Source organism: Nycticebus coucang, chromosome 17 (genome assembly GCF_027406575.1).
Source record: "Nycticebus coucang isolate mNycCou1 chromosome 17, mNycCou1.pri, whole genome shotgun sequence".
In the NCBI taxonomy this organism is placed as follows: domain Eukaryota; kingdom Metazoa; phylum Chordata; class Mammalia; order Primates; family Lorisidae; genus Nycticebus; species Nycticebus coucang.
In genome coordinates this window covers 51542726-51568670 of record NC_069796.1, presented here as the reverse complement: position 1 = coordinate 51568670, position 25945 = coordinate 51542726, and the positions used below count along the sequence as shown (strand labels likewise).

The 25945-nt window shown below is 39.7% G+C and overlaps 1 protein-coding gene across 5 annotated transcripts in view; it reads right to left on the bottom strand.

The window, feature by feature from the left end:
- The window catches only part of SLC36A1 (solute carrier family 36 member 1), a 53746-nt gene extending 49958 nt beyond the window's left edge, over positions 1-3788 (bottom strand). For 3 of the 5 annotated variants that reach the window (XM_053567101.1, XM_053567102.1, XM_053567105.1), the window contains exon 1: positions 3403-3567. In XM_053567101.1, the coding sequence (XP_053423076.1) occupies positions 3403-3484 (82 nt within the window). In that variant the 5' untranslated portion in view covers positions 3485-3567. The other 2 variants (XM_053567104.1, XM_053567103.1) reach the window with 2 other exon arrangements.
- Positions 3789-25945: the final 22157 nt, after the last annotated feature.

Genomic DNA, 25945 nt, shown 5'->3' with positions numbered 1-25945 from the left:
ATTTTTACTAGCTTCTGAGGTGATCCTGATCATAGGCAGATTTATGTAAAGTACTAAAAAGAACATAAAAGATCTTATTATAGGTACACCCCAGGCCTCCCCTCCTATCAGAAGAGTTCATGCATTGGTAAAACTTGTTTGCAGATTAAAAGTGTTATCCACTATTCTGAAACAATTACATTGAGTTGGACTTTGGAACCCAGAGCAGCAGCAAATTCCCCATATGCATTTTTTGTTCTCTGCTGCTGGAACTGTAAACATGAGCTAGGACACACGTGTTGCTATGTGTGTTCTATAGGTGAACTTATACAGGACTTGACTTCCATATGATTTATTTTTGAAACAGCCTTGAGAGGAGTCCATCTAACCTACCACAGAAGTGTACCCCACAAAGTGAGACTTCTACCTGAAGGAAGCTGGTGCTAGGGCAGGCAGAGGGCAGCTGCTGAGCTCAGCATGAGAGGCCGCTGAATAGGCGAGCATGCTCACTTTTTACCCACAATCATAAAGATCACTAGGTCACTAGATGTTAGGACCAGGCAAGACTTCAGCTCCCCACTTAGGTGTGAGAAAACCAAGATCCATGCAGAAAGATAACTCATCCAGACCCCTGCTGGTCAAGGAAGATTTGGGATTAGAATCCAACAAAGCAGATTCCCAGTTCAGTGTTCTTTCTACCATTCCATAAATTATCTGCCCCCTCTAAAATCTTTCTGGGAATAAAACTAGTCCTCAAGCCTGGGGCAGGATTAGGTCTACATAATAAAAGGCATAAGTGTTTGGGGTATGGTAGTGTGACTCTGAGTTACATAACCTTCCTTTGCCTCAGTTTCCCCATCTGAAAGATGCTGTTAATACTACCCTACATCAGAATATTACCATGTAGATTGGAGGGAAAAAGTAAATAAATGTTAAATATGTTGTATGGCACATTATGACCCTTATTAATGAACCCTTATTAATGGTAGCAATTGTGATTACAATACTATAGTAGAAGTTCAAGGACAGGAAGTGATAAAGTTCACTAAACAAACTCTTCAGTACTTTCATTTCTCATACTCTGCAGAGCTTAGCCAGGTCCCTATCTTGTAAATAGTGATCCAAGTGCCACCAACATCTCTGTAACCTTCATACACTAATTTCCTAACTTTTTGAAAAAGACAAGCACAGAGAAGCTTTTTCTACTATAGGGGGTCATTGAGAACTGGTCCTGAGTATTAAGGCTTCCAAGAGAAATGTTTTGGGAAATAAAAGAAGAGATAGCACCAAATGCAGCATCATACAGTTTCGATTTTGGCCTATTTACAAAACCCTAGCCATTGGACAGAGGCTACCTTTGTGCCCTCCACCCAGTAAGACCTGGCCAGTGGAGGAAAGCACAGGATTCCTCCAAGGCCTGGGTTCCAAAGTAAAAACAGAAGACCATTCATTCTCACCTGACCTTGAAAAGGTATCAAGCATTTAAAGAGGGGACATAGGGAGACAGGGTGGGAGGAGGAGGCTGAGGGAGATAATGAAAAGGAGGGAAGAAAACAGGAGTACTTAACATGAGAATAGGTATCTGAGGCAAGGGGAATAAAGAAGTCACAAAAGTAGACATCTACTCCATTCTATTCCACATCCCACATGCTAATAAGTCCAGTCCTAGAATATCACAGAACTTCTGAATTGGAAGAAAACTTAAATCTTTATGTAGGTCCAAACCTCTATACAACACTATAATTTTACCTACAACATCCCCAAAGTAATTGCCCAGTGGCAATCATCTCCAGCGACCGGAGCTCCACGATCTGTGTTCCAATGTGGGAGATCACTAATTCTTTTAAAAGTTTTCAGGCTCATTAAACACCACTTCCCTTATGGCACTTCTAACCATTGGTCCTAACGGTGGCCTCTGGAATATTACAAAATAAATGGAATCACTCTTCCTGACACAGCTTTTAGAAAAGACAAAGACAGCTCTGAACACTGGGAGCTGCCACACGATGAGGCCAAATGAACAGCTACATAGATTAAAGGGAAAATACAGATTCAAGAACAGGAAATTATTACAACACAATCAGACAACAAAGGGAGAGAAATTAAATACTGTTATCAGAACAGACTCTGCTGCATACAGCCTTCACCCCCAGACATACTCTGAATCTTAAACTCTGCATGAACGACCAAACCTTTTGTGTCCCTTCACTTCAAGAATGTCTTTAAAGAAAATATGTTCTAAAGGTACAAGTTTATTACTGTAACCTAGACTCTAGACAACAGCCAACAGAAGGCCCTGATCATGTTCAAAGTAATAAAAGACAGTCAAGATCATTTTCAGCATTAGTAATTGGGTTAGACATAATACAGAGACAGAAAGAAAGGAGGAGGGTTTCATTAGCAAGGTAGCAATAGATTAAGTACAGGAAACTGCTCCGTGGATAACTGAATTAAGTCTTGTTGCAAGGTTGATACTTTAATGTACATGGGGGTGTAATCTCTTTGAATAAAAACCAAAAAGACCTAAATGCAAAGCATCCAAATTGGAGCAAAAGGGGATGATAGGGATTCAATTAATTCATTCTATAGACTGAGAAACCTAAACACAAGTCACCCAAGGTTGCCAGGTAAGTAGCAGAACTAGAACAAAATCTCCTGATTCATAATCTCTGTTCTCCTTGCACCACGCAGCTATCATCAGTCAACAAACATCAAATGTGAAACATCCATCCAAATAACAGTCTTTACCAAATCTGACAAGTTATAGAAAAAATAAAGCAAAGGTCTTCACATTCTCCAGGGCTCTCCACAACCTCACCTCAGCCACCTATGTCTCCCAAGAGCATATTCCGGTTCATCTTACATTTTGGCATGACTTACAGAATTGCACGGCGGTCAGAAACCAAACCTACAGAACGATGAGTGTGCAGAAAAATGGTGCACAAACAGGGAACCACACCCAAAGCCAATACAACCCAGGCGATGGAGAGAGAAAGCACACAGCTAAAAAGGGAGAGGATTAAAACAGAAAGGGACAGGGAAGGGGTGTCTTTTGACATGTCAAGTTTCCTGCAGGAGGCAGTGTGCTGAACAGCAAGCAGCCGCTGGAGCTTTGGAACCCTCGGATTCTAGTCGCGACTGTGCGACTAAATTCATTGGGTGACCTTAAGCAATCCACTACCCCATCCCGGGCCTCGGTTTCCCCAACTGTCCTAGTAGGAGGCTGCACCAGACGATTTCCCAGAGCCTTTGCAGTTCTAGTACCCTGTGACTCAAAGACCCATTATTAGCAAGTCCCGAGCAGAGCTCCCGCAGCAGACAGTAGACTTTCTGGAAACAGCCAGACCCCTTGGGGAAGCGTGGAAGAAGCCCTAGCAGGTCGTCTGAGGGATCTTCCCCATCTCGGGACCTCAGTTTCCCCACCTGTCAAATAGAACGGAGAGACCCAACCCCACGTGGTCAAGGGAGATAGCGCGAGAGACAAGGCATGTCCTCTTGGCCTCATTCGGGAGGAGTGCTCGCATTGTACCGCTGCAGCGACCAGGGGGAGCAGAAGAGTCGCGGACCCGCACCCCAGGCTGGTCCAGTGCCTGACCTGGAGCATCTGCTACGCCCGGAGGAGGGCGAGGTGGGTCCTGCGGAAGGCGGGGAGCGCCACCAGCCGGAGCAGGTCAGCACAGGGACTCACGGCTCCGGTTCTGGTCCCAGCTCCGGCTCCGGCTCTGGCTTCAACACAGTCCGCCCTCGCCCCCTTGCTTCAGCACCGACCACTAGCCATCCTCCCGGGAGGCAGCGGCAGCCGCTTCCGGGCCCCTCACGTGATCCAGGCACCCAAGCCGGAGGCCAAGGTCACATGCTCGCGTACTCTGCTGCTCCTCCTCTTGTCTCCCTGTGCTCGCCAGCTCGGCTCCGCAGCACCACCTGGCCACTTACTGCTGCCACTGCAGGAGGACCGTGCTCTGTGTACTGGGAGTGGAAACCGAGGGGACATTGGTCTTGCTTGGGGCATGGGTAGAGTCCAGTGGAGGAACCTTGTCTCTTGAATTGTGGGCTTATGATATATTGCTAATTTTTAAACTTGCTACATTTTATTTAATGTGTAATGAGGATGTATTGCTTTTGTAATCAAGAAATACGCATCTTAAAAAAAATCTAGCCACATTTTTAGAAACATACAAGGTCGGGCAATTAAGTTTGCAAACTCATCCTAGAAAAACTGCTACATACCACATTGCTGGATAATCACTACAGCCACCTTTGAAGGCCTCCCCCTGGGAAGCTGTGCACCGAGTCCACCCTTCAGAGCACGTTTTCTAGGATGAGTTTGCAAACTTAATTGTCTGGCGGCGCACATTTGAAATGTTTAAGCAACATTTTAAAGTTGATACCAACATTTCAGTAGGTTTGAGGTGTATGTGTTATCTAGGCTTCTCCCTTTCCCTTATCTCTGCAGGGTTTTCCTTTTAAAATTACGTAACAAATAATCTTCAAGTCAAAAACTGTGTCAAGAGACGGAAGATTATTGTTTAATAATTGTTCATTGATAAAGGGGTCGATTCATCAAGAGAACATACAATTGTTGCACCACCACTGGAGTACCTAAATACTACATATAGGCAGCAAATATTAATGAACATGAAGGGAGAAATAGGTAGCAATGCAATAATAATAGAAGACATCAATACCCCACTTTAAACAATGAGAACAACCAGATAGAAAATTCATACGGAAATAATTGGAGTTGAACTGCACTTTAAACCAAATGGACCTAGCAGGTGTATACAGAACTTTCCATCCAACAGCAGGGGAATACACACTTTTCTCTAACATACCTGGAACATTCTCAAAGATAGATGAGGTTAGACCATGAAACAAGCCTTAAATTTAAGGAGTTTGAAATAATGTTAGTATTGTTTCAGACCACAATGGTATAAAACTAGAATTGAAAACTGGAAGAATCTTGCAAAATTCACAAATTTGTGGAAATTAAACAACATGCTTCTAAACGAGTAATAATCAAAGAAGAAATCAAAAGGAAAATTTTAAAATACCTTCAGAACTAGTTTTAAGAGAGAAGTTTATGGCAATGAATACCTGCATTAAAAAATAAGAAAGACTACAAGTAAATGGTTCAGCACTACTCTTCAAGGAACACAAAAAAGAAGAATGAACTAAAGTTACCAGAAGAAGGGAAATAATAAAGATCAGAATAGAAATAATCAAATAGACAACAGAAAAGCCATAGATAAAAATAAAAGATGTTTTTTTTTTTTTTGGGAAAAGAAATGAACAAAATGGACAAACCCTTAACTAGACTGAGAAAAAAAGAGAGCACTCAAATAAATAAAAAATGAAAGTGAGCATGTTACAACAGATGCCTCAGAAATGAAAGGGATCATAGGGACTCTGATGAACAATTATGTGCCAACAAATTTGACAGCCCAGAGGAGACGGATAAATTCCTAAGAAAAAAATACAACCTACCAAAATTGAATCAGGAAGAAATTGGAAGCCTGAATAGACCATTAACAAATAAAGAGTTTGAAGAAATAATGAAAAACCTCCCAACATAGAAAATTATAGGGCTAGAGGGTTACACAGCTTCTTTCAATTCTACTAAATGTTCAAAGAAGGATTAATATCCATACTTCTTTTTTCTTTTCTTTCTTTTTTTTTTTTTTGAGACAGAGTCTTACTGTGGTGCCCCCCTCAGTAGAGTGCTGTGGCATCACAGTTCATGGCAACCTCAAATTCTTGGGCTTAAGTGATTCTCTTGCCTCAGCCTCCCAAGTAGCTGAGACTACAGGTCCCCACCACATGCCTGGCTATTTTTTGGTTGTAGTTGTCATTGTTGTTTGGCAGGCCCAGGCTGGGTTTGAACCAGCTAGCTCAGGTATATGTGGCTGGTACTCCAGCCACTGAGCTACAGGTGCTGAGCATAATACCCATACTTCTTAAACTCTTCCAAAAAATAGGCCCATAGGGAATACTTCCAAACACATTTTATGACTCCAGCATCACCTCGATACCTAACCAGTCAAAGGTATCATAAGAACAAAAGAAAACTACAGGCTGATTTCTCTGATGAATATTGATGCAAAAATCCTCAATAAATTATTAACAGAATTCAACAGTATCAGAATTCAATCTTCAAAATGATTATACATCATGACCAAATGTAATTTATCCCTGGTATTCAAAGATAGTTTAAACATACACTGATCAGTCAATATGATAGACAACGTTAACAGAATGAAAGCTAAAAAACCTCTAGACATTTCAGTTGACCCAGAAAGAGCATTTGAAAAGTCCAACATCCTTTCATTTTTTTCAACATCCTTTGTTGGTAAAAATTTTCAATGGTTTAGGTATAGAAAGAAAATTTCTCAACATAATAAATGCCACTTATAAAAACCCACACCTAACATTCTAATCAATGGGGGAAAACTGAAAGCTTTCCACTAAGATCCAGTTCAAAACAATGAGGCCCACTCTTGCCACTTATATTCAACATAGTATTGGCAGTACTAGCAAGAACAATCAGACAGAAAACTGTCTAAATCAGAAAGGGAAAAGCAAAATTATCTCTTTGCAGAGATGACATGATTCTGTATGTGTATAATTACAATAACAATAATTCAGTAAAGTTGTAGGGTATAAAATCAACATACAAAAATCAGTAGCTTTTTATATACAAATAATGGTCTAGCTGAAAAAGAACTCAGGAAAACAATCACATTTATGATAGCATCAAAAAGTACATAGGAATAAATTTGACCGAAGAGGTGAAAGGTCTGTTACATTGAAAACTAGGAAACATTGATTAAAAAAATTGAAGAAGACACAAATAAATGGAACGATATCCATTCTATATTTATGGATCAGAAGAATTAATATTGTTAAAATGCCCATACTATCCAAAGCAATATCCAGATTCAACACAATCCTTACCAAAATCCCAATGGCATTTTTTACAGAAACAGAAAAAAATGATTCTAAAATTTGTATGGGATTACTAAAGACTGAATAGCTAAGACAATTCTGAGAAAGGAAAATAAAGTTGAAGACATCACACTTCCTGATTTAAAGTTATATTACAAAGATACAGTCATCAAAACAGTATGATACTTGCACAAAAACAGGCATGTAGGCAAGAATGGGTATCCCAGAAATCCAAATGTATTTGGTCAACTAATTTTTGACAAGGGAACCAAGAGGACATAATGGGAAAAGCATTTCTTCAAAATGCTGGTGAAAGTGAATTTCCTCATGCAAAAGGATAAAATGGGACCCTTATCTTATACCACACACAGAAAATCAATTAAAAATAGATAAAGACCCAAATGTAGGCTGGGCACAGTGGCTCATGCCTATAATCTTAGAAGGCTGAGGTGAGTGGATTACCTGAGCTCACAGATCCAAGACCAGCCTGAGCCAGACCAAGACCCTGTCTATAAAAATAGCCAGACGTTGTGGTGGGTGCCTGTAGTCTCAGCTACTTGGGAAGCTACTTGGGAAGCTGAGGCAAGCTCATAGTCACCTCAAGAGTGTGAGGTGACTGTGAGCTATGATGCCATAGCACTCTATCTAGGGAGACAAAGTGAGACTCTGTCTCAAAAAACAAAAACCAAACAAACAAAAAACCCTAAATGTAAAAAGCTCTTGGACATTGGCCTGGGTAATGATTTTTTTTTTTTTAATATCACACCAAAGCTCAGGTTACAAAAGCAAAAATAAATAAATGAGACTATATCAAACCAAGAAACTTCTGCACAGCAAAGAAAACAACAAAACTAAATGGCAGCCTATACATTGAAAAAAAAATCACAAACTATGTATTTGATAAAGAGTTAATATACAAAATTTATGAAGCACTCATACAACTCTGTGGTAGAAAAATAACCCAGTTAAATAATGGGCAAAGGACCTGAGTAGACATTTCTCCAAAGAAGACATAAAAATGGCCAGTGGTTATTTGAAAAGGTGTTCAATATCATTAATCATAAGGTAATTGCAGATCAGAACCTCTATGAGATACCATCTCATGCCTGTGAGGATAGCCATTATCAAAAGGTCAAAAGATAACAAATGTTGGCAAGGCTGCCAAGAAAAGGGAACCCTAGTACTCTGTTGATGGGAATGTAGATTGGTGCAGCCATTATGAAAAACAGTATAGAGTTCCTGAAGAAATAAAAAATAGAACTACCTTGACCCAGCAATGCCTTTTCTGGCCATATACCCAAAGGAGATAAAATTACCACCTTGTGAAGATCCCTGCACTCCCATGTTTATCATAACCTTATTCACAATATCTTTCCACGATCTGGAAACAACCTGTCTGTCAATGGAAGAATAGATAAAGAAACTGTAGTGTGTGTGTGTATACGTTATATATACATACACACAATGGAATATCATTCAGCCTTTAAAAAGGAAATCCTACCATTTGCCACATCAGTGAAAATGAAACTGTGAAATGAAATAAGCCAGACACAGAAAAATATTGCATGGTCTCACTTATATTTGGGATCTTTAAAGAAAAAAAGGCAAATAAACATAAAGAATCACACAGAGATTGCTGGGGACCAAGGATATTAGGAGGGGGTTAAGGGGAGGAAACAGGAGATGTAGGTCAGAGGATACAAAGTTGCAGTTATGTAAGAGAAATCTATAGATCTAAGGTACAGCAGGAGGACTATAGGTAATAAAATAGGTACTGCACAGAGTAGAACAGAGGTGCTAGAGGCTGAGAGGGATAGGGAGAAGCAGGGAATAGGGAGGGATTTGTTAAAGGATACAAACTTGGCTGGACTTGGTGGTTTACACCTATAATCCTAACACTTTGAGACGCCCAGGTGAGTGGATTGCTTGAACTCAGGAGGAGTTGGAGACCAGCCTGAGAAAGAAGGAGAGCCTGTCTCTACCAAAACTAGAAAACTAGCCAGCGTTGTAGCAGACACCTGTAGTCCCAGCTACTCAGAAGGCTGAGGCAAGAGGATTGCTTGAACCCAGTAGTCTTAGATTACAGTGAGCTAGGCTGACCTCACAGAACTCTAGCCTAGGGTAACAGAGTGAGACTCTGTCTCCAAAAAAAAAAAAATTTACAGCTACATAAGAGGAGTAAGTTCTAGGGTTCTATAGCACTGTAGGATGACTATAGTTAACAGTAATACATATTTTCAAATAGCTAGAAGAGAGAATATTGAATACTGTCAAGGTGAAGAAATGATAAATATTTGAGATAATGGATATGCCAAATACTCTGATCTGCTCACCATACATTGTATATATCAAAATATCACTATGTATCCTGTAAATCTGTACAGTAGTGTCAATAAGAAATAAATAAATTTAAACATAAAGAGTAAAATAAATGTACTATATTTGGGATTTTGAATGAGTAGGTTTAAAATGAGTAGATTTTAGCACTCTTTCTACAACATTTTTAAAACAGAGTAAGTATATGAAATCATGGCTATGTTTATTTGCTCCACTATAGTAACAATTTTACTATCTACATGTATCTTATAACATCATGTTGTTTACCTTAAATATATACATGAAAATGTTCTAAGTTATGTAGTTACTTGGGCTAAAAAAAGAATGAACCATTAATACAGATATTAAATGGATAAATCTCAAAATACACAGAGAAATTATCTTATAACATCATGTTGTTTACCTTAAATATATACATGAAAATGTTCTAAGTTATGTAGTTACTTGGGCTAAAAAAAGAATGAACTATTAATACAGATATTAAATGGATAAACCTCAAAATACACAGATTTATCTTAAAATAATTATGCTGGGCAAAAAAAGCCAGGAAAAATATCCCATTTGTATAATATTCTAAAATATACAAAATAACCTATAGTGATGAAAACACATCAGTGATTTCCTGAGAAGAAGGGGCAGGAAGGAACAGAAGAAAGAGTGATTAGGAAAGGGCATAAGAAAATGTTCAAGGTGACCAATTTGTTCCCCATCTTGATGAAGCCTGTTGTGATGGCTTCGCAGGTGAATATACAGGGCGGCTATAAAGTTCATGTGCAATTCAAAATAGTAAGCTATTTTGGCCACCATGTATATGCAGATTATACACTTTAACCACAGGATGGACATAAAGTTTGTGTGTAATTTAAATAGTAACCTATTTTGAGTTGCACACAAACTTCATGTCCACTCTGTATATGCAGTTTATTGGATATAAATTATACTTCAATATAGCCATCAAATATTTAGTAAAAATTATGTAATGTTAATATATTCTTGCTAGAAAAGTTAGGCAATATAGAAGTCCATCAATTGAAAATACTTTCGCCCCCAAATTTATTCTCCTCTCCAAAGTTTTACAGGTAGCAGCTTGTGCATATTATTTTCCAATAATTGTTTTCCATAGTTCCAGTATTATGCAATTACAGAAATAGCTATCTATATACAGACATGTACAGATTTGTGGTGTTAAAATTTAGAATCATGAATACCAGGATGTTTGTTTTGCTTAAGACTTTTCACAATTCTCTCATCTCTCCCCATTCTACTCCCCGCCTAACCTCTATATTTTTTAAAAATTGAGACAGGATCTCACACGGTCACCCAGGCTGGAATACAGTGGTATGATCACAGACAGCTCACTGCAGCCTCAACTCCTGGCTCAAGTGATCCTTTGACCTCAGCATCCCAAGTAGCTGGGACTACAGGTGTGGGCCACTGCACCTGGTTAACCGTCCTCCACTTTCAACATGTAGAGAATTTCTTTGGGAGAGGACTTTCCTAAGTCCTCTTAGAGGCTCTGTTGTATATTAGCATACATTAAATATAGTCTCTTGTTTATAGCACACAGTACTAGAAACTTTGCCTTAGATTATATACTCTAGGGGTGGGGGGTTCTTTATTTTATTTTATTTTTTAGATTATATACTCTGGGGGTTTTTTTGTTTATTTTATTTCATGTTGACCAGGCTGGAGTACAATGGCTCTTCACAGTTGCTACAGCCTGGAATTCCCCAGCTGAAGGATTTTCCTGCCTCAGCCTCCGGAGACTACAGGTGTGTAACCCTGCCCCAGGCTAGTATGCACTATGTTTTAACCATTTCCTTAGTGCTTTTTAAAGTGTGATCCCTGGGGGACCAGCAATATTAGCATCCGCTGGGAGTGTGAAAAATGCAAATTCTGGGATCGCACTCTAACTTACTACATCAGAAACTCCAGGGGTGGGGCCCAGGGCTCTGTTTTGACAAGCTCCCCAGGAGATCCTGAGGCTCCCTCCCGTTGTATAAAACCACTCCTCTAGAGCAGCGGTCCCCAGCCTTTTTGGCACCAGGGACCAGTTTCATGGAGGACATTTTTTTCCTGGTAGGAGAGGGGTGGGAGATCTGACGGGAGGCAGAGCTCAGGCAGTGATGTGAGACCGCAGGGAGCAGCTGTAAATACATATGAAGCTTCGCTGGCTTATCCTCCGCTCACCCCTGCTGTGCAGTTTCCCAATAGGTCACCAACTGGAACATTTTTTGGCATCAGGGACCAGTTTCATGGAAGACAAATTTTCCACAGATTTGGGGGGGACAGGAAGCAGAACTCAGAGGATACTGTGGGGTCCCATTACTAACAGGCCACAGATGGATACCAGGCTGCAGGGTGAGGGTGGAGGTGGGGGGACCACAGCTCAAGAGGCTCAGCTTCTGTGCTCAGAGGAACCTACTTCAGCATGTGCTGACAGCCTGGCCCTGGTGGTGACTTGTCAATCTAGAGCCTTTATGCTCAGCAGTAGCAAGTAATTTAAAGGCCTTTCTCTGTCACTTCCCAGCTGGGTTACCTGGGCAAGACTTTTGATCTCCTGTCGGTTTCCTTATCAGGAAAGTGAGGTTGAAAACCCTGCTTGGCTCTGTCTCCTTCCCTGGGTTGTTTGGAAACTTAAATGTTCTTACATGTATACCATGAGGGCATGCTGCTGAGAGATATTAGGATAATTAATCCTTTTGGACTCAATAATCTTGAGGGTTGTAACTTTCACTTATCCTTACCACTCTACCAATCCCCAGCTCTCAGGGTCCCGGAGATGCCATATGAACCCTATCCAGCATCGCTTTCCTTCTCCCCCTCTCCTTCCAAGAACCACTGGGCCCCTGAGTCAATATTCCCACACACTCTGGGACTGATGGCACTGCTGTTGGATCCTGTCTCTGCAAAGAGCATTACCCTGTACAGTTGCTTCCAGGTCTAAAATTCTCAGGTTTTCTTTTTTGAAAAAGTAAATAAAGTGCTTACAATGTGCAGGAACTGTGTTAAGTTCCTTGTCTATTAACAGTCATCATGGCAGTCACAGGAGATGTGTGGTAGACGCTGTTGGTGCCCCCTCCTGGGTCCCCATCCCCTAGCTCCAGTGAGTGCTACCTGCTGCACTCAAATTACTGCCATACAACAGCCACTTCAGGTGGGACATGAACGGCCTGCCCACTTTTGTCAGTATCTAGAAAGCAACTGCCATTATTCACACTCATAGAACTTCTGTGGATGTTTGGATCTTTCTTTGCTATAGCATAACATTCATCATTATTAAAATTTAACATATTTTGACAAGTCATAACAACAACATTCAAGAATTCATGAAGTGGCATAAGTGCTAAAAAATAAATTTGAAAATCCTTAATTTGGGAATGGAAATTAGAAAGATAAAATTGTCACGAAGAAGGCCCAACACCATCAGGATACAACATGCTGTTGACTTAGGAGAGCGTGCATCCTGTGAAGTGAACTAAAAATGACATGGAAGGCGCGAAAAGAATGCTGCTCAGGCAGCAAGCATCAGCTCAACACTTAGGAGAAGTGCCAGGGCGAGCTCAGCGCCACTGTGCTGTGTCGGGACCATGCTGTTATTTTGACACTTTTCTTATTGCAATTTTTGATGATGTGAAAGGAAGTAATAACAATAAAACATTTTGCCAATAGTGTTTTTGTGGTAAATGAATTACATTTAAATTAAAAATATATGTTACGTAGGTAATAGGCATACACACTCTGAGGTTACAGAAAAAAAATTTGCAATCTGGCCAAGATCCCATCCCATGACTAAATAGGACATCTCTGCCACCAGTGTCAGGATGCTAATGCCTGGGACAGTGCAGTAGAGATGGCGAATTCTGCAGGGCCACAGACCTACAGCATGTATGTGAAAATGAGGCCCAGGAAGATATCAGTCTTACAATCTGCAGGAACCTCAGCCATTAAAAAAAATGGAGACTTTACAGCCTTCGTATTAACCTGGATGGACGTGGAAGACATTATTCTTAGTAAAGCATCACAAGAACGGAGAAGCATGAATCCTATGTACTCAATTTTGATATGAGGACAATTAATGACAATTAAGGTTATGGGGGGGGAAACCAGAAAGAGGGAAGGAGGGAGGGGGGTGGTCCCTTGGTGTGTGTCACACTTTATGGGGGCAAGACATGATTGCAAGAGGGACTTTACCTAACAATTGTAATCAGTGTAACCTGGCTTATTGTACTCTCAATGAATCCCCAACAATAAAAAAAAATAATTATACATATGATAAATACTCAGATCATGTAAAAGATATAACAAATAAAAATATTTCTATGCAAAAAAAAAAAAAAAACAATCTGCAGGAACCTGCGTGTCAGAGGATGTGTATGAGATCCAGGGACACTCCTCTCTGTAGAACCAAATGCTGTTCATGCAGAAGCACAAAGAAAAAAAAAACACGTTTTAAATGTATTGCATTGCTTTAATATAAGGAAGACATTCCCAGTGGTGTGGAGCGGCCAGTGGAGTACCACAAATGGACTTGTAGGCGTGCTGAGATATTGGCACCCTTGCTCCTTGGAGCAGCAGGTGGTTCCTAAGGTAGCTGGAACTGCTGAGACAACTGCTCCCAGTCATGAGCAGCCTTGTCCTTTTATGCCAAGGACCTACAAAATATTACCATTTTCTACTTGTTGTGATGTGAAAAAGAGAAGCACGGGGTATTCACACACTTTTTGTGTTCAAATAGAGACACTTTTGAGGCAGAAAAGGGGCAATAGGCGTATGGTGGAATTACCTCAAGTTACCTAAAATATATGCTGTGGTAGGCAGAATGGTGGACCCCAAAGATGTTTACCCATCTCCAGAATCCGGAATGCAACCTCAGATTGCATCTGAAATTTGCAGATGTGGTTAAGGATCTTGAGGTAAGGTGATTTTCCTGGATTGTCTGGGTGGGCCTAATATAATTAAAAGAATTTTTTATAGTGGGAAGGCAGGAAGGTCAGAGAGGACAGAAGATTCGATTCTACTGGCTTTGAAGATGGAGGAAGCGGCTGTGAGCCAAGGGAAGGCAGAAGACCTCTAGAAGCTGGAAAGCAAGGAAACAAATCTTCTGCTGGAGCCTCCAGAAAGGATGTGCCAACACCTTGATTTTTGGACTTCTGACCTCCAGAACTGTAAGAGAATAAATTTGTGTTGTTCTAATGTATTATGTTTGTGATAATTTGTTACAGCAGCAATAAGAAATGAATAAAAATACCATTTATAACAAATGTAGTTTTATGTTTATGCAATTTTTAAAACCATAAAAGTGAGTAATAAAGAACTAAAACACTGAAATAATTATATTCATAAGTAGAGAAGGGGAGGTTGACAGGTATAAATTATCATCTACAATGATATAATGTTGATAAATTGAGAAATATCACAGTAAGTATATTGTACAAAGAGATGAAGAACTAAAGAACTAAAACAAATAACTGACTTAACAACAATAGAGAAATCCCAGAAACAGGAACTTTGGATAGAGATGGTCAGATAAGGAGACTATAACATTTAATTATAAATCCTTTGGTGAAAATAATTCACAGTGTAACCGTGGGCATGTATTGCAACATGTGTGTTAAGGTAAGGCTGTGTTAGGGGACACCCCAGAGAGCTTGTTGGGTACAGGTTCTCCAGAATGGAAGCCTCTTTCAACCTGAAGCATGTGACAGCTTCTGCCACAGGCAGACCCTCCTCTAACTCTTACTCAGCCAACAGCTTCTTCGCTCTCAGTCCTGACACAAAAATAGCAGCTGGTAGGTCCTTCTGAAATAAGGCAAGAGAAGGCACCATTGGACTAGTAATATTTCCCAGATGGGGCCCAGGCCCTTTAAGAACTCTGGACCAAACTCCCAAAACCCCATTTGTAGGGTGAGCAAATCTTGGGGACAAAGATCCTGGGGATACCTGGACGAGAAGAGTCTCCTGTTCCCACTGGGAAAGCTCTGAGAAAGGAGCCTAAAGAAAAGGCTGAGTCCAGCTCGGCCACCTGCCAGCAGGTCCCGTTCACTGGGGGCTTGTTTCTCACTGACGAAATGATTAGGAGTCTCAGATCTTCCAACCCTGGGAGTCCTTCTTTTCTGAGCTTCACCAGCATCCCTCCTTCTAAACATGACTGAGCGGTCCTAGGTCAGCCGTGAAACCATTATATAGCGCGCTTTACACGTACAGCTCATTTTACACTTGGGAATGCTTTCCAACAAATATGAAGACCTATGGGTTCTCCTGCGGTTACTCACTTAGACGCTAAGGTTCACTGGTCCCAGTTTGCCATGTGGTTGTGTGAAAACCTGTGACTTCTTTCTTATACGTTAGGCATCCTTGATCGCAATAAGGTATAGAAAGGGGATTTGCTATAAGGTACAGAATGTGAGATATGGTGATTGACCCCCAATATTCCAACCTCCTTCCGATCTGCCTTTCAGGACTGTAGAGGATGGAAAAAGTAGAACACATAATGTTAATATATTAATATAAAATTCATGAATATAAAATATAATATAAAATTCAAGGAAAAACAAAACCAACGCAAGGTGACAGCAACCTAAACAGTGGTTATTGAGTATTGGAAGGAGAATGATTTACTAGAAAGAAGCAAAAAGGAACTTTCTGGGTTGGTTGTATAGGAGTATGTATTCCTTTGTTGAAATTCATCCAACTTCATGCTTAAAATCTGTACATTTTATATGAATTAAGATGAATTATATATAAACTATGCTTTTATTGTATATAAGTTATACTTCAATAAAAATTTTCAAATGCCTATCTTAGGGGAATGTTGTTAGGATTAAATCAGCTATTGCCTGGTACATACTAGCTGCTCAGTAAATAGTAGTATTGGGGCAGCAATAACAATTATTGATATTAATATTAATATATTAGCTTTGGGGAGGCAGAATTTGCCTAGAAATATTTTTCATCCTTTCTACTTTTAACTTTTCTGCACCTTATGTTTTAGATCTGTCTTCTATAAACATTATATTGCTGTTATTTTTAAAACTTAGTCTGTTGGAGGGTGGAGCAAGATGGCAGCCGAGTAACAGCTTCCTTGCATCTGGGCACCGTGAGTCTGGGGATATAGGACTCCAGGCATCTCTGGCTGGTGGGATCTGCCTATCATCACCCCTGAGAGGATACAGGGAGTCAGCGAGAGACTTCTGGACCCCAAGAGGAGGACTAAAACAGTGGAAAACCGGCAAGTGGTCGCGTGTGTTCAATCCGCCTAAACCCGCCCGCAACTGTAAGTTCAGTAGCAGCGAGACTGCAAACCAGAAAGGCCTTACCTGTGAACTGTTTCAGTGTCTTTGGACTTGGCACTCAGCTGAACTGCCTTGGGGAGAGCCTGAGTGGGAGTGCGGAGAACTCTGGCCTTTGTCTAGGGCCCCAGTCTGAGCCGCTGAGCCAGACGGAGCTAATAGAGTTTGGCTCTGGGTCACAGGCAGACATTGTGAGCGATCTGCCCTGGCAAGCTCCGCCCTCAGGGTCGCAGAGCTGGAATTGGGTGGGAGCTGGTAACCCAGCGACCAAGTAGCCTAAGGGCGGGGTCTGAGCTGCCTTGCAGCCCTAACCCTCGGGGGCAGAGGGAGACCAGTTTTGACACACAGGGTAAGTGGATAGCCACTTCAGCAGTGATTCCAGCAACAAGCACTTCCCTGAGAAAGCTTCTGCTCAGTAAGTGAACAAGTTCAAAGTGCCTTTTAAGTGGGCTGAAGAGAGATTTAGGGTGTCTACCTGCTGGGGTTCGAGAAACTAGCAGCCTCCAGTCGTATCAGAACTGTGATTAACATCTCATACCCCAGAAGACCACGTGTTGCCCAGACAATATTCAATTCCATATACATACTGCTTTGTTTTTGGTTGCGTGTGTGTTTTTTTTTTTTTTTTGTTTGTTTGTTTGTTTGTTTGGTTTTTTTTCTGGTTTGGTTTTTTTTTGTTTATTTTGACGTTCTAGATTGTTGTTTTGTTTTTTAAGTTCAACCTTTTCCATACAGATCCTTTTTCTTTCTCAATTTTTCTAGTTTAATTATAATTTCCCATTGCTGCCTATTTCAATAATCAGAACTTCATTTTTGTTAGTGTTTCTACCACTATTATTTGGTTTTTCCAGCCAATTTTATCCCGTAAAGTTTTCTGTTTGCTTGTTTTGGTTTGATTTATAGCATTTTTGTCTTTCCTCTCTACTTGGTGGAGGTGGGGTACTGTGTCTGATCAGGTTAGCAAAGAGCTGCTGACCTCAAGTGAACCACCCCACTTGGCACCCCCAGAAGGTGTTTTTTTTTTTTTTTAAGGTTGTATCAAAGTACCCTACTGTACACCTATATTGCTCTGTCTCCCTCTTTCTGTGCCTCTCTTCTTTTTGTCAATATTCCTTTCACCCAACCACTCTCCTTTCTCTATTTTTCTTTTTTTTCATTTTTTTTTTTTCTTATCACTCGGTCCTCATTTCTTTCATCGCTTTTTTGCTCTTAAACCTTCTCACCCTTCTGGTCCTGTAACCCTTAGTCCACAGGCACAAGAACTTAAAGAGCAAGAGGAATTGAAAGGAAAATTAGGGCAAGTAAACAGATAAAAGAAATCACCCATGAGGAAGAATCAGCAGAAAACTCCAGGCAACATGAAGAACCAGTCCAGAACTACCCCGCCAAGGGACCATGAGGTAGCTACTGCAGAGGATTCCACCTATACAGAAATGTTAGGAATCACAGAAAGGGAATTTAGAATACACATGTTGAAAACAATGAAGGAAATGATGGAAACAATGAAGGAAACTGTTAATAAAGTGGAAAATAACCAAAAGGAAATTCAAAAACAGAATCAAATCAGAGATGAACGATACGAAGAATATAAAAAGGATATAGCAGAGCTGAAGGAACTGAAACAGTCAATCAGGGAACTTAAAGATGCAATGGAAAGTATCAGCAACAGGTTAGACCATGCAGAAGAAAGAATTTCAGAGGTAGAAGACAAAGTTTTTGAGATAACTCAGATAGTAAAAGAGGCAGAAAAGAAGAGAGAGAAAGCAGAACGTTCACTGTCAGAATTATGGGACTTTATGAAGCGTTCCAACATACGAGTTATAGGAATTCCAGAAGGGGAAGAAGAATGCCCCAGAGGAATGGAAGCCATACTAGAGAATATTATAAAAGAAAATTTCCCAAATATCACCAAAGATTCTGACACACTGCTTTCAGAGGGATATCGGACCCCAGGTCGCCTCAACTCTAACCGAGCTTCTCCAAGACACATTGTGATGAACCTGTCCAAAGTCAAGACAAAAGAAAAGATTCTGCAAGCTGCCAGGAGTAAGCGCCAGTTGACCTACAGGGGCAAATCCATCAGATTGACCTCAGACTTCTCTAATGAAACTTTCCAAGCAAGAAGACAATGGTCATCTACCTTTAATCTACTTAAACAGAACAATTTTCAGCCCAGAATTCTGTACCCTGCTAAGCTAAGCTTCAAAATTGACGGAGAAATCAAATCATTTACGGATATACAAACATTGAGGAAATTCGCCACAACAAGACCAGCTCTACAGGAAATACTTCAACCTGTTCTGCACACTGACCACCACAATGGATCAGCAGCAAAGTAAGAACTCAGAAATTAAAGGACAGAACCTAACCTCTACACTGATGCAAAAGATAAAACTAAGCAATGGACTCTCACAAAATAAGACGAATAGAATACTACCACACTTGTCAATTATCTCAATAAATGTTAATGGCTTGAATTCCCCACTGAAGAGACATAGATTGGTTGACTGGATTAAAAAACACAAGCCATCCATTTGCTGTCTGCAAGAAACACACCTGGCTTCAAAAGACAAATTAAAGCTCCGTGTCAAGGGTTGGAAGACAATTTTTCAGGCAAATGGAATTCAGAAGAAAAGAGGAGTTGCAATCTTATTTTCAGACACATGTGGATTTAAAGCAACTAAAGTCAAAAAAGACAAAGATGGTCACTTTATATTGGTCAAGGGAAAAATACAACAAGAAGACATTTCAATTCTAAATATTTATGCACCCAATTTAAATGCTCCCAGATTCTTGAAGCAGACCTTACTCAGTCTGAACAATATGATATCTGATAATACCATCATAACAGGGGACTTTAACACTCCTCTTACAGAGCTGGACAGATCCTCTAAACAGAAATTAAACAAGGATATAAGAGACTTAAATGAGACTCTAGAACAACTGTGCTTGATAGACGCATATAGAACACTCCACCCCAAAGATAAAGAATATACATTCTTCTCATCACCCCATGGAACATTCTCCAAAATTGATCATATCCTGGGACACAAAACAAATATCAACAGAATCAAAAGAATTGAAATTTTACCTTGTATCTTCTCAGACCATAAGGCACTAAAGGTGGAACTCAACTCTAACAAAAATGCTCGACCCCACCCAAAGGCATGGAAATTAAACAATCTTCTGTTGAATAACAGATGGGTGAAGGAAGAAATAAAACAGGAAATCATTAACTTCCTTGAGCATAACAACAATGAAGACACAAGCTACCAAAACCTGTGGGATACTGCAAAAGCAGTTTTGAGAGGAAAATTCATCACTTTAGATGCCTACATTCGAAAAACTGAAAGAGAGCACATCAACAATCTCACAAGAGATCTTATGGAATTGGAAAAAGAAGAACAATCTAAGCCTAAACTCAGTAGAAGAAAAGAAATCTCCAAAATCAAATCAGAGATCAATGAAATTGAAAACAAAAGAATCATTCAGAAAATTAATGAAACAAGGAGTTGGTTTTTTGAAAAAATAAATAAAATAGATAAACCATTGGCCAGACTAACGAGGAATAGAAAAGTAAAATCTCTAGTAACCTCAATCAGAAATGATAAAGGGGAAATAACAACTGATCCCACAGAGATACAAGAGATCATCTCTGAATACTACCAGAAACTCTATGCCCAGAAATTTGACAATGTGAAAGAAATGGATCAATATTTGGAATCACACCCTCTCCCTAGACTCAGCCAGGAAGAAATAGAGCTCCTGAACAGACCAATTTCAAGCACTGAGATCAAAGAAACAATAAAAAAGCTTCCAACCAAAAAATGCCCTGGTCCAGATGGCTTCACTCCAGAATTCTATCAAACCTTCAAGGAAGAGCTTATTCCTGTACTGCAGAAATTATTCCAAAAAATTGAGGAAGAAGGAATCTTCCCCAACACATTCTATGAAGCAAACATCACCCTGATACCAAAACCAGGAAAAGACCCAAACAAAAAGGAGAATTTCAGACCAATCTCACTCATGAACATAGACGCAAAAATTCTCAACAAAATCCTAGCCAATAGATTACAGCTTATCATCAAAAAAGTCATTCATCATGATCAAGTAGGCTTCATCCCAGGGATGCAAGGCTGGTTTAACATACGCAAGTCTATAAACATTATCCACCATATTAACAGAGGCAAAAATAAAGATCACATGATCCTCTCAATAGATGCAGAAAAAGCATTTGATAAAATCCAGCATCCTTTTCTAATTAGAACACTGAAGAGTATAGGCATAGGTGGCACATTTCTAAAACTGATTGAAGCTATCTATGACAAACCCACAGCCAATATTTTACTGAATGGAGTAAAACTGAAAGCTTTTCCTCTTAGAACTGGAACCAGACAAGGTTGTCCTCTGTCACCTTTACTATTCAACATAGTGCTGGAAGTTCTAGCCAATACAATTAGGCAAGACAAGGAAATAAAGGGAATCCAAATGGGAGCAGAGGAGGTCAAACTCTCCCTCTTTGCTGACGACATGATCTTATACTTAGAGAACCCCAAAGACTCAACCACAAGACTCCTAGAAGTCATCAAAAAATACAGTAATGTTTCAGGATATAAAATCAATGTCCACAAGTCAGTAGCCTTTGTGTACACCAATAACAGTCAAGATGAGAAGCTAATTAAGGACACAACTCCCTTCACCATAGTTTCAAAGAAAATGAAATACCTAGGAATATACCTAACGAAGGAGGTGAAGTACCTGTATAAAGAAAACTATGAAATCCTCAGAAAGGAAATAGCAGAGGATATTAACAAATGGAAGAACTTACCATGCTCATGGATGGGAAGAATCAACATTGTTAAAATGTCCATACTTCCCAAAGCAATCTACCTATTCAATGCCATTCCTATCAAAATACCAACATCGTACTTTCAAGATTTGGAAAAAATGATTCTGCGTTTTGTATGGAACTGGAAAAAACCCCGTATAGCTAAGGCAGTTCTCTGTAATAAAAATAAAGCTGGGGGCATCAGCATACCAGATTTTAGTCTGTACTACAAAGCCATAGTGCTCAAGACAGCATGGTACTGGCACAAAAACAGAGACATAGACACTTGGAATCGAATGGAAAACCAATAAATGAAACTAACATTTTACAACCACCTAATCTTTGATAAACCAAACAAGAACATACCTTGGGGGAAAGACTCCCTATTCAATAAATGGTGTTGGGAGAACTGGATGTCTACATGTAAAAGACTGAAACTGGACCCACACCTTTCCCCACTCACAAAAATTGATTCAAGATGGATAAAGGACTTAAACTTAAGGCATGAAACAATAAAAACCCTCCAAGAAAGCATAGGAAAAACACTGGAAGATATTGGCCTGGGGAAAGACTTCATGAAGAAGACTGCCATGGCAATTGCAACAACAACAAAAATAAACAAATGGGACTTCATTAAACTGAAAAGCTTCTGTACTGCTAAGGAGACAATAACCAAAGCAAAGAGACAACCTACACAATGGGAAAGGATATTTGCATATTTTCAATCAGACAAAAGCTTGATAACTAGGATCTATAGAGAACTCAAAGTAATCCACATGAAAAAAGCCAACAATCCCTTATATCAATGGGCAAGAGACATGAATAGAACTTTCTCTAAAGACGACAGACGAATGGTTAACAAACACATGAAAAAATGTTCATCATCTCTATATATTAGAGAAATGCAAATCAAAACAACCCTGAGATATCATCTAACCCCAGTGAGAATGGCCCACATCACAAAATCTCAAAACTGCAGATGCTGGCGTGGATGTGGAGAGAAGGGAACACTTTTACACTGCTGGTGGGACTGCAAACTAGTACAACCTTTCTGGAAGGAAGTATGGAGAATCCTCAAAGCACTCAAGCTAGACCTCCCATTTGATCCTGCAATCCCATTACTGGGCATCTACCCAGAAGGAAAAAAATCCTTTTATCATAAGGACACTTGTACTAGACTGTTTATTGCAGCTCAATTTACAGTCGCCAAAATGTGGAAACAGCCTAAATGCCCACCAACCCAGGAATGGATTAACAAGCTGTGGTATATGTATACCATGGAATACTATTCAGCCATTAAAAAAAATGGAGACTTTACATCCTTCGTATTAACCTGGATGGACGTGGAAGATATTATTCTTAGTAAAGCATCACAAGAATGGAGAAGCATGAATCCTATGTACTCAATTTTGATATGAGGACAATTAATGACAATTATGGTTATGGGGGGGGAAACAGAAAGAGGGAAGGAGGGAGGTGGGTGGGGCCTTGGTGTGTGTCACACTTTATGGGGGCAAGACATGATTGCAAGAGGGACTTTACCTAACAATTGCAATCAGTGTAACCTGGCTTATTGTACCCTAATGAATCCCCAACAATAAAAAAAAAAAAAACTTAGTCTGTTTACAGTTTCTATAATTACAAACATATTTGAAGTCATATCTTCCTTTTTATTTTGTTCTATATTTTGTTCCACACATTTTTCTCTCCTTTTTTGGCCTTCTTTTGGATTGATTGTGGTTTTTCTCTCATTCTATTTTGTTGCATTCTCTAACAATTTGGAAGTTAATCACTTTATTTCTATTGTCTAGCTGTTATCCTAGTAATTTTAACATGTGTAAGTTAATAAAGTTTTAAGAAAAGTTAAGCAATATCTTCACACTCACTTAAGAACCTCTCCACTTATTGCATCGCATCTTGTATACAACTAGTGTCCTGGATTTTCTTTTTCTTAGACTCGGTAACATCTTCTTATTAGAGTCAAGATTTATCCATAAATTTATTCCTCTTGCGTTTTTTACTTTCTCTTGCATCTCAGATCTTCCATCTGATATGTACTTTAAAATTTCCTTTAGTGAGGGTGTCTCCATTGTTGTCCTAAAATGTCTTTATTTTGCACTTTCTTGAAGGATTAAGAAATAGTTGATATTCTCTCAGCATATCGAGATTATCATTCCTATATCTTGTGGCTTCCTCTGCTGCTGTTAAGAAAGCAGCTGACGGCAACTCTTTTTTTCCTTTTGGAATTTCTTTTATACTGCAGCCTTTCATTGTGTAATCTTTCCCCCCCTTGAGCACTCTGGATGACTGTGGGTCTCTTGAATGTACTGAAGTTTCACTGTCTCCCTTGTATTTGTTTCTTATACTTGGCATTCACTGGGTTTTCTGAATCTGTGGGTTGGTGTTTTTCATCATTTCTGGAAAATTCTCAGCCATTCTACTGCGTCCTCTCTATTCTTTCCTTCCAGGAGTATTACCTGATGTTGTCTCAGAGAGTTTGGGCTGTTATAACAAATTACCATAGACCGTGGAGCTTAAACAGCAGAAGTCTACTTCTCACAGTTCTGGAGGCCGGGAAGTCTGAGATCAAATGGCCTGCAGACTGGTGTGTGTTGAGAACCTGCTTCCTGGCTTACAGATGGCCCTCTCCTGACGGTGTCCTCACACGCCTGAGGGCAGAGAGTAAGCAAACTCTCTTGTGACTCTTCTTATGAGAGGACCAACAGTCATGAGGACTCTACCCTCATGACCCAACTACCTCTCAGAGACTTCACTTTCTAATACAATCGCCCTGGGCATTAGGATTTCAACATATGAATTTGGGGGGGGACATAAAGGTGCAATTCATAACAGATGTACTCAGGCCTTTCATTCTATTCTCCATGTCTCTTCTTTTGTTTTTCTTTCAGATTTTCCAACCCCTGGTTTCTGTGTGCTGTAATCCAAAGACATTTCCAAGATCTCGTGTCTCATTCAGTAATTCTCTCTTCATTGTACCCAATCCCCTGCTAAGACCAGCCATTTCAATTAAAAGGAACTCAATTAACTTTTAAAAACTCAATTAAAATTGTTTTAAATTTCAGTTATTACATTTCCCTTTCCTAGAAGTTCTATTTAATTCTCTTTCAAATCTACATGATTATTTTTCATAGTATCTTGCTCCTTGCACGTAGTTTCAAGTTCATTGTTTTCTGTTGCTAAACATATTAAAAATAGTCACTTTAGGCCAGGCACAGTGGCTGACACCTATAATAGTAGCACTTTGGGAGGCTAAGGCAGGTGGATTATTCGAGGCCAGGAGTTTAAGACCACCCTGAACAAGAGCAAAGCCTTGTCTCTACAAAAAATAGAAAAATTAACTAGGCATAATGGTATGTACTTGTGGTCCCAGCTATTCGGGAGGCTGAGTCATGAGAATCACTTGAGCCCAGGAATTTGAACTACAATGACACCACTGTACTCTAGCTTGGGGAACAGATTGAGACCCTATCTCAAAGAACAGAAAAAAGAAAAAAACATAATCACTTTGTAGTTTGTCTCATACATTTCTATTTTTCAAAGTTCTTGTGTTCTATTTAAACTTTCTCTTGTTTTGCTGCTCTTTGGAATTTTACTTATAGAAATTCTTTGAGGTCTGAAATGCAGATGCTTTCTTCTGAAAGAATCTGTATTTGCTTCAGCCAGCAGTTAGTAGCTATCAGTATAGGATTACGTGAATTAATATCTCTGGACTTGAGATATTTTGGACCACAAAGGTGGATGAATTTGGGCTGCAGACCTGAATGAAGGCTGAAATCTAATTCCACATTTTAGCCATAAAAAACCTCAAATAGCCAAGACATTTCTCGGAAATAAAAACAAAGCAGGAGGAATCATGCTATCAGACCTCTAACTATACTATAAATCGATAGTGATCAAAACAGCATGGTACTGGCACAAAAACAGAGAGGTACATGTATGGAACAGAATAGAGAACCAAGAGATGAACCCAGCTAATTACCATTATTTGATCTTCGACAAGCCAATTAAAAACATTCAGTGGGGATGGTGTTGGGTGAACTGGCTGGCAACCTGTAGAAGAATGAAACTGGATCCACACCTTTCACCATTAACTAACATAGACTCTCACTGGATTAAAGATTTAAACTTAAGACATGAAACTATAAAAATACTAGAAGAAAGTGCAGGGAAAACTCTTGAAGAAATCAATCTGGGTGAATATTTTATGAGGAGGACCCCCGGGGCAATTGAAGCAGCATCAAAAATACACTATTGGGACCAGCTCAGACTAAAAAGCTTCTGCACAGCCAAGAACACAGTAAGTAAAGCGAGCAAACAGCCCTCAGAATGGGAGAAGATATTTGCAGATTATGTCTCCGACAAAGGTTTAATAACCAGAATCCACAGAGAACTCAAATGTATTAACAAGAAAAGAACAAGTGATCCCATCTCAGGCTGGGTAAGGGACTTGAAGAAAAACTTCTCTGAAGAAGGCAGGCGCATGGCCTTCAGACATAAGAAAAAATGTTCATCATCCTTAATCATCAGAGAAATGCAAATCAAAACT